This window comes from Orycteropus afer, unplaced genomic scaffold (genome assembly GCF_000298275.1).
Source record: "Orycteropus afer afer isolate SDZICR_OR568_19922 unplaced genomic scaffold, OryAfe1.0 scaffold00026, whole genome shotgun sequence".
Classification (NCBI taxonomy): domain Eukaryota; kingdom Metazoa; phylum Chordata; class Mammalia; order Tubulidentata; family Orycteropodidae; genus Orycteropus; species Orycteropus afer.
Window position 1 is genome coordinate 18,862,601 of NW_006921613.1, and position 9,316 is coordinate 18,871,916.

General features: G+C 50.9%; 1 protein-coding gene across 1 annotated transcript in view; it reads left to right on the plus strand.

Annotated features, from left to right (window-relative positions):
• PLA2G4F (phospholipase A2 group IVF) overlaps nucleotides 1–8,940 on the plus strand; it is a 26,237-nt gene extending 17,297 nt beyond the window's left edge. Inside the window, exons 8-20 of the mRNA XM_007935288.1 lie at nucleotides 219–388; nucleotides 535–648; nucleotides 868–905; nucleotides 1,174–1,309; nucleotides 2,849–2,985; nucleotides 3,252–3,474; nucleotides 4,795–4,909; nucleotides 5,157–5,294; nucleotides 5,800–5,907; nucleotides 6,712–6,906; nucleotides 7,147–7,313; nucleotides 8,233–8,419; nucleotides 8,717–8,940. Coding sequence (XP_007933479.1) covers nucleotides 219–388; nucleotides 535–648; nucleotides 868–905; nucleotides 1,174–1,309; nucleotides 2,849–2,985; nucleotides 3,252–3,474; nucleotides 4,795–4,909; nucleotides 5,157–5,294; nucleotides 5,800–5,907; nucleotides 6,712–6,906; nucleotides 7,147–7,313; nucleotides 8,233–8,419; nucleotides 8,717–8,940 — 1,952 coding nt within the window. The remainder of the gene's footprint in view (nucleotides 1–218; nucleotides 389–534; nucleotides 649–867; nucleotides 906–1,173; nucleotides 1,310–2,848; nucleotides 2,986–3,251; nucleotides 3,475–4,794; nucleotides 4,910–5,156; nucleotides 5,295–5,799; nucleotides 5,908–6,711; nucleotides 6,907–7,146; nucleotides 7,314–8,232; nucleotides 8,420–8,716) is intronic.
• Nucleotides 8,941–9,316: the final 376 nt, after the last annotated feature.

Genomic DNA, 9,316 nt, shown 5'->3' on the forward strand with positions numbered 1-9,316 from the left:
CCTACCCTCCCTGACTTTTCCCTTCCCTAGGTGCTTGTGTGTTTCCCCAAGCAGGACAGGCAATGGGACCCCAAGAGTCCTTCCTGATGCCTTCACCAGGGTTCACAATGCCAGAGAGTGAGCAGAGTAGGAATCTGGGGTACTATCACCCTGAGCCACATATGCATACCCACTTTTAGCCCCTCATCTGGGTACTTATCTGGGCCCTCTGTTCTCAGGCCATCGACAGATCCAGCTAGCAGTGCCTGGAGCCTATGAGAAGCCACAGCTCTTGCCCCTGCAGCCTCCTGTGGAGCTGGGTTTCCCGCCCACCTTTACCTTCCACGTGAACCCAGTGCTAAGCTCCAAGCTGGATGTGGAGCTGAGAGAGAAACTCATGGTCTTGCAGGTGAGCGAGCCCATGGGCCCAGTGAGTGCTGGAGTCCCATCTAGTGGGAAAGCACTGGGTGACAGAATCGGTTCAGCTAGCAGAGAGTTCCAGAGTGCCATTTTTCTCCACACCAGAGAGTGCCTTGGATGTTTTCTTATTTGCAGAGCGGCCCAAGTGTTGAACTGGAGACCCAGACCAGCAAACTGGGAGAGGGAGGCATCCTGCTCTCCTCTTTGCCCCTAGGCCAGGAGGAACAGTGCTTTGTGACCTTGGGGGAGGTAAGGCTCTACCTGGGTGCTAGAGGGATCCCTGCCTGCTTTGTGCCCACCAAGAAAGACTTGGGGAGGGACCCTAGAAGGGTCAGGATCAGACCGGCCTGGAGCTCAGCTGTAGTGTCCACGTCTGGGCCCGGATTACCAGAGCCACAGGGCTGGCCTGTGGAGAAGCAATTTAACTGGGGGAAGGCCACTCAGGATTGCAGTTGTTGTGTCTTTCAGGATCAGGAGGTGGCTCTGAATGTGAAGGCAGAAATGAGGTGAGGAGGGGCTTCAGAAAGAAGGCATCTTGGGGCTTGGCTGGAAGTGTGGGGACATGTATTCTGCTCTCCTGTCCACCTGGCTCAGGCCATGGGGACCATCTCTTTCCCTCCCCATTTCTGACTCTGACAGGAAACTCTTGGGATCTTTCTGAGGGGGTTCCACAGAATGTGGGTCTGCTCCTGTGAAAAACTGGTTTGGTCTGAGTCTCTCTTCCACAGAACAGTCACCCAGCCTTCCCACCTCCCCCCACCTCTCCTGATGCAGCTCTGGAGACCTTGACCTGCGCCTTGGCTTTGACCTCTGTGACGGAGAGCAGGAGTTTCTAGACAAGAGGAAACAGATTGTGTCCAAGGGCCTGCAGAAAGTGCTGGGATTGAGTGAGGCTCCAGACAGTGACCAGGTAAGGAACTTCATTAGTTTCCTGTGGCTGCTGTAACAGAGTACCACAAACCTAGTGGTTTAAAATTAAAAAAATACCGCAATCTGGTCGGTGTGAAAGAAATTTGTTCTCTCATAGTTCTGAAAACCACAAGTCCAAAATCAAGGTGTCAGTAGGGTCATCCTCCCTCTGAAGGCTCTAGGGAGGAATCCATCTTTGCCACTACCAGCTTCTGGTGGCCCCAGACATTCCTTGGCTTGTAGCAGCATAATTTGAATCTCTGCCACTGTCTTCACATGACCATCTTCCCCTCTGTCTCTGTGCCTGAATATACCTCTGGGTAGTGCAAATAGTTAACGATGCTCTGCTACTAACCAAGAAGCTGGAGACTCGAGTCCACCCAGAGGCACCTCAGAAGAAAGTCCAGGTGATCTACTTGTGAAAAATCAGTCACTGAAAACCCTATCAAGCACATGGAGTTGCCATGAGTAGAACGTGACTTGATAGCAACTGGTCTATTTGGCATCAGACATCCACTCTGTCTGTGGAGGGAAAAGAGGGCACGGACCCTGCCCAGGGGAACATCCTGCACTCTGAAGGAACAGGGCCCTCTGTGAGAAGTGGCCAGGGAACATTTTTTCAAGACCAGAGAGAAAAAGAGACAGAGAAAGGAATGGATAGAATCGGGTAGAATGAGGCAAACTTTGTGAAGAAGCTGAGCAGCCACAAGCCACAAGTCTGATCCCATCAGGCTCTTCTGACCCTGAAGACGACCTTAACATCTGGACACTTCACATGTCCAGGCTGCTTTGTGGTCTTTGTCACTTTTGTCTGGGGGACAAAAAAAAAAAAAAAAGAAAAGAAAAAAACCACTGCCATTGGGCCAATTCCAACTCGAGTGACTCTCATTGGGTTTCCAAAGCTGTAAATCTTTACAGAAGTAGATTGCCTCATCTTCCTCCTGTGGAGCAGCTGGTGGGTTTGAACTACTGACCTTTTGGTTAGCAGCCAAATATCTTATCCACTACGACACCAGAGCTCTTCAGTGGTTCTCACCTGGGAGTTATTCTCTGCCCCCCACTCCCCAGAGGACATTCGGCAATGTCTAGAGACATTTTTTTATTGTGTGACTAGGGAAAAGGGACCTAGTGCTAGAATGCAATGGCCAGAGGATAGGGAAGCTGCTAAATGAGCATCTTATAATACATGGGGCAGCCTCCATAACAAAGACTTGTCTGGGACAAAATGTCAATAGTGCCAACGTTGAGAAACCCTGCTCTTTTGGGGATTCATCCCGGATATGTATCCTTCCTGGTGTAATAAAGCCAGTCTGCCTGGGTTTGAATCCTTGCTCATCACTTTCTTGTTGTATGGTATTGGGCACATCTAACATTCCTGCGGCTCAGTTTCCTCACTGTAAATGAAGATCTCATTGGGTTGCCACAAAGATTGATGAGATAACATATGTAAGGCACTTAGAACAACGTGTGACATGTATTGGCAATAAAGAGATTATGGTGGTAGGTAGTTCTTGTTATCATTGTTATTATTGTGTCCCAGGTACCTGTGGTGGCTGTGCTGGGTTCTGGGGGTGGAACCCGAGCCATGTCTTCCCTGTACGGCAGCTTGGCAGGACTGCAGGAGCTGGGCCTCCTGGACACTGTGACCTACCTGGGTGGTGTCTCTGGGTCCACCTGGTAAGTAAGATGGGAGCAGGGGGCAGAGGAAAAGAGAGTACTGAAGAGGGAGAGACATGACCTGGTGATCTGATGGAGTCCTCCAGGGAGGCCTGGGCCTGCAACTAAGGGTGTTAGGAGGGACAGTAAGAGGCTGTCTGAGTGGGTGGTGTAGAGCAGTGGATGTGAGTGATGGGGGAGGAGTGGTCATTCATAGACTCCTGCATCCCTCCTTCCCCTTGCTATGCTCATTGACCTTCACTCACAGGCCTGCCCTCCATCCTCAGGTGCATTTCCACACTCTACAGCAACCCAGCCTGGTCCCAGGTGGCCTTGCAGGGCCCCATTGAGCGTGCCCAAGCCCGAGCCTGCAGCAGCAAGATGGGGGCAGTGTCCACAGAACGGCTACAATACTACGCCCAGGAACTGGGGGCCCGGGAAAGAAGCGGCCACAGAGTTTCCCTCATAGACCTGTGGGGCCTCCTTGTGGAGTACTTCCTGTACCAGGAGGTAAAAGAGGAGCAGGCAGTGAACGTCAGTCCTCTCCACCCTGCTCCCCCAGTACTTAGTTCTACCTTAAGCCTCAGGCTAAGACTTGAGGTTGGCAAAGCTGGCTTTGAGGTCTGAGCTCTCCGGGGGGGGGAGGGGGGGGAGAGGTGAGATCCCAGGGTGGGCTGACACCACTTTGTTTTTCTTGGGGAAGGGAGAGCATAGCCTGTAGTTCTCAGCTCTGTCTGCATATTAGAATCACCTGCAAACCAAAACCAAACCAAACTCATTGGCATCTAGTCGATTGCAGCTCATAGCGACCCTTCCTTGGGTTTCTGAGGAAGTATCTCTACAAAAATAGATTGCCCAACCTTCCTTTTGAGGAGTGGCTGGTGGGTTTGAACCACCAGCCTTTTGGTTAGCAGTCAAATGCCTTAGGTACTACGCCACCAGGGTTCCCAGAATCACCTGCACAGCTTTTCAAAAACATCCATGCCTGGGCCCCCCTCAAGAGATACTTATATTTCAGTTGATCTGGGCTAGGGCCCTAGAACAGTTATGTTTTAAAAGTGTCCCAACCGATTCCAGATGTAGCTGAGGCAGGATACTACCATTTCAGCTCATTTGCCAGTGTCTCCATGACTCCCGCCACCTGGTGGCTGTTCCTAGAACTGCAGGCCAGCCATCTGCTGGTAAATAAGCAGATTCAGCCTTGGGGGCCTGACCCCTGGGTGCATGTGGCTATCAGTTATGAATGTATGTCACAAGTGGATTCTCATTCCTAAGTAAATAATCCATGTTTTCTGCTGAGTTACTTTTTTTTCTTATGAAAAAATATATAATGCAACATTTGCCAATTTAACATTTTTCATGTGTACCTTTCAGTGACAACAATTCCATCAATCTTGTGCAACTATCACCAATATCCATTGCCAAATTTTCCATTGCTATAAACAGAAACTCAGGCTTCCTAATCTAGTGATTTCAGTTATTCCTTTAACAATACCACTTTGAGTCCTGTACATTCTCTTTTTTTTTTCACCTTTGCATTCTGACATGCTTTTTTTTTTAAAAAAAAAAAATATGCTTTCTTGAATGGCAAAAAAGGAGTTCCCACAATCTCCCTGGGATTGCACACAACTCACAGTGGCCGGCCTTACCTCTGCTGTAGCCTACAGCTTGTCCCTCAGTGACCTCTCTAAGATGCTGGCCTTAGTGACCCAAAGTCTTTCTTATGGGCACACCACACCCCTGCCTGTGCAGAGTGTTGGGCTTTAGGCCATCAAGATGGGGAAAGGGACTCCCAAAAGGCCAACTTATCCCCCGTCTTTTTTTGCTCAGGAGAACCCAGCCAAGCTGTCTGACCAACAGGAGGCAGTCAGCCAGGGTCAGAACCCTTACCCCATTTATGCCAGTGTTAATGTCCGCACCAACATCAGTGGGGAAGATTTTGCAGGTACGTGAGGTCATGGAGACAAAGGGAGGAAGTAGAGGAAATGGTCAGTAGAAACGGGGATAAGAGATCAGTGCTATCAGGGTACAAATGGGAAGTAGCCTAATACAGGGACCTTGGAGAACAGTGGGGTTGCTGCCCCTTGCTCGTGGCAAAGCAGAAGATTTCCTGCTCAGGCACAAGGGTGAGGCGGCTCCTGAGGTCCCAGTGGGACATCCCTGCTGACTTTCTTTTCACTCTGGGCCCCCAGAGTGGTGTGAGTTCACCCCCTATGAGGTCGGCTTCCCCAAGTACGGGGCTTATGTCCCCACCGAGCTCTTTGGCTCTGAGTTCTTCCTGGGGAGGCTGAGGCAGCTTCGTCCTGAGCCCCGGATCTGCTACCTGCAGGGTAAGTCTGGGCTGATGGCCTGCTGTCTTGCTTCTCTAGTGCTGCTATAATAGAAATGCCACAAGTTGGTGGCTTTAACAAACAGAAGGTTATTTTCTCACAGTTTAGGAGGCTAGAAGTCCAAATTTGGGGTGCTGGCTCTAGAAGAAGTCTTTCTGTCTGTTGGCTCTGGGGGCAGATCCCTATTCCTTGACTCCTTGGTGATCTTCGTGTGGCATGATGTCTGCCTTCTCCCTTCTCTGTGTGCCTGCTTAATCCTTTTAAATTTCAAAAGAGATTGACCCAAGAACACCCTATACTAATCCTATTTTATTAACATAACAAAAACAACCCATTCCCTAATGGGATTATAACTATAGACAGGATTTATAACACATAATGTTTCTGGGCACAATTCAATCCACAACACCTGGGGAGGTCAGAGGTCTGACAGAGCTGAGTTAAGCCCTGATATGGGGTGGAGGGAGAGGAGCTGTGAAAGCCTGGGCCCTGCTTGTCTCCCTAGGTGTGTGGGGCAGTGCTTTTGCGGCCAGCCTGGATGAGATATTCCTGAAGACTGCTGGCTCGGGCCTCAGTTTCCTGGACTCATACAGGGGCAGTGTAAACATCACTGGTAAGGATAGAGACTCTGTCTCCTCCCATACCACTTCCCGGCAATGGGGGTCCTGGCAGAAGTGTGAGGAGTCACACATTATTCACCTTTGCATCCCTTGTACCTAGCACCTGGCAGGCAGGTAGCAACTGCTCAGAAAGTGTCTAATGGATGACATTCTGATTAACAATTACAAGTTTAATTTTTCAAAAGGGTGAGAGAGAAAGAATTACTTTTTTTATTATTTCATAAATGTGATTTCATAGGTAGCTTTTAAAATAGGGCACACAAATGAAAAGTAATTTAAAAGGATTCTGTGTTAAGTGTGTGAGGCAAATACCCTTCAAACCTGGCACTGAACTCATCCCCATGGCTCAACTTTCTGCCAAACAATAGACAGACCTGTAAGGTGACCAATAACACCAGGGAGGTACTTGCTCCTTAGAACAATCAGTCATATGAGATCAAAAGGCAGCATTTGGGCAAGGACAAAGCTAAGAAGGCAGAAAAGGATAGGAAAGAAGAACAAAAGGAAATAGTAAACACAGGGAGGAAGTGGGAAGAATACTGTTACATTGTGGGAATTTCAATCAATGTCATGTGAATTGCTGAAGGGAAAACGAATGTCCTCTGTAAACTTCCACCCAAATGACAATAAAACATAAGAAAAATGTTTGTGAGGCAGTGATCAGACACCTGGGAGGCTGGCTGGCAGGGAGGGTCTCTGGTGTGGAGGAGGCAGTGAGGTCCTTGAGCTGTGAGGCTTCCTGGACACAAGAGGGTGCCTCTTCTGGCTCTATGTGATTGGTGTCACCCCTACCCTAGATGACTGCCAGAAGCTCCGGCTGCACGACCCCTCGAGACTGTGTACGAGACTCTTCACCCCCCAGGGGCCCTTCTCCCAGGCTGTCCTGGACATATTTACCTCCCGCTTTACCTCCGCGGAGAACTTTAACTTCATCCAGGGCCTCTGTCTGCACAAGGACTACATGGCTGGCAGGGAGTTTGTGGCTTGGAAAGGTGAGTACAGTCCTGGGCAGGCAGGTAGTGGGGGGAGGATTACTCTTTCTGACTATACCTTTGGATCAGTGAGGGCCCAGGAAGGACTTTGATTACTGTGCTGGAAGGCAGGGGCTGAATGGGAGAAGGAGGTGGGGAATGGAGGAAGGGGTATCTGTACAGAGGGCACTCAGATTGGGCAGTGAGCTATTGTCAGAAAGCAAGCATTTGCCACTGTCCATCCACCTGTGTCCCTGGCAGACTCACACCCGGACGCCTTCCCCAACCAGCTCACTCCCATGGGCGACTGCCTATACCTTGTGGATGGAGGGTTTGCCATCAACTCTCCATTCCCACTAACTCTGCTGCCTCAGAGAGCTGTGGACCTCATCCTGTCCTTTGACTACTCCTTGGAAGCTCCTTTTGAGGTGAGGTGAGGTGTGTGAGGGGGAGGGGGCGCTTCTGAAATAAGTGGATAGAGGAGAGAAGATGAGTGGAGTTTCTGTTGAGTGGCCTGGCTGGCTGTTTGGGGATCACTCTTCTTAGGAGCATGGTGAGTGCCTTCTGAATGCTATCAGCAATAATGGTCTCCCCCAGTTGGAGAAGGTGAATTGCTGAGATCAGGGGAGAGAGACTCAAGAGGAACCTACAGAAGGTCCTCAGGCGTCTTGTATCTTGGTCAACAGAAGATCATACCACTCATTGCAGGTTTCCCGGCCCCATTCTTGGTCCAGGTCTACTGTCCCTTTGTTATAGAGCTGTCAGGGTTCCCTCAGGGAGTCTCTGACAATAACTTCCTTAAACCTTTAGCCCACTGTAGGGTAGCAGACAGATTCTACCCTGCAGATACGAGTTCTGGCTGTGATACTGGGCCAGCTCTTTTCTCTTTGGCCTTCTCCTTCTGGTCCAAATGATGTCTGGGATTGGATGATAGATCCAGGGGCTTCCAGTGCTGACATCCTGTACTCATTGAGTGTCAACCTTATAAAATTGAAATCAGCCCCCAAAGAGGGATGGCAGGGAGGAGTCGGAGAAGGGAAAGCAGTGGATGTTATAGGAAGGAATGACAGAGACAGATGATGCTATAGGTACTTCCCTTGACTACTGTTAATCTTCACTGCAACCCCACCAGAGTTGTTCCCATTTTTATTTTCAAATGAGGAAACTTAGAAAGGTAATGCCAACTCCCTGTAGTCACTCAGATAGTAAGAGGCAGAGCTGGCATTGAAGCCTGGGTCTGTGTTATTTCTCCCCACCCCCATTCCCAACTCCCCACCCCAAGTCCTAGGTGAGGGACCACGCCAGGGGTGGAGGACAGGCAGGATCAGAACGTTCTTCTCTGCCCAGATCTTACAAATGACAGAGAAGTACTGCCTGGACCGGGGAATCCCCTTCCCTAAGATTGAGGTGCCCCTGGAGGACCTGGAGGAACCTCGTGAGTGCTATTTGTTTACTGAGGCTGAGGATCCCCGCTCACCCATCGTGCTGCACTTCCCCCTTGTCAATCATAGCTTTCGCACATACCTGGCCCCAGGTAAGAAGAAGCCCTGGGCCTGGGTCTGACTCATGGAGCCCTGGGGTGGTGATGGGGTGCTGTGGACAGAGAGAACCCAAAAGTCCGCCTCCTGGAGAGCCCTCACTGGGATGCCGTTGCCTCCTTGATGGCACTGAGAGCTGAGACATGGGCCCAAGCAGGGGCACTGGACCCTGGGCCCACACAGAACCAGCAAGGTGTCCTGGGGCAAGGGAGTCTTCTGGACTGTCAGATCCCAGTCAGCTCCACAGAGTACCCCAGCCTGTCCTCCCCTCCTCTCCCCTGCCTACCCCACAGGTGTGGAGCGGCAAACAGCTGAGGAGAAGGCTTTTGGGGACTTTGTCATCAATGGGCCAGACACCCCTTATGGCATGACAAACTTCACCTATGAGCCAGAGGAGTTTGCTCGGCTGGTGGCCCTGAGTCGATACAACGTCGTGAATAATGCAGAGATCGTGAGGCAGGCCCTCCAGCTGGCTCTGGACCGGCGGCAGCAGGCTGGGGAGAAGCCTGGGAGCTGACCTGGGCTGAAGACTGTGGACCGTGACTAAGTTGAGGGGACACACACACGCCCTCCCTGCCCAAAGTGCTACCATCCCTTTTTCAAGCAGGGACACCTCTGCTGGAAGCCTCTGTTGTCCTGACTCTGGGAAGAAGAACCTAGTTCTAGCTTCCAGCTGGGAGGCAGGTTGCTTGGCCTTGGACCCACAGCCCTCCAGCTGGACATGAGCAATGGGGGCTGGGGCTGTGCTTTTGGCTGGTATGGGGTAGGAGGCAGCTTGGCTTTCATCTCCTGCCTCCTCACTGATGCAGCCTGTGACAGCCACTGCCCTGCCTCTGGACCCAGCAGTGACAAGTTTCCTTTGGAGCAGCTCCAGGGTAGCCCACCCTTCAGCT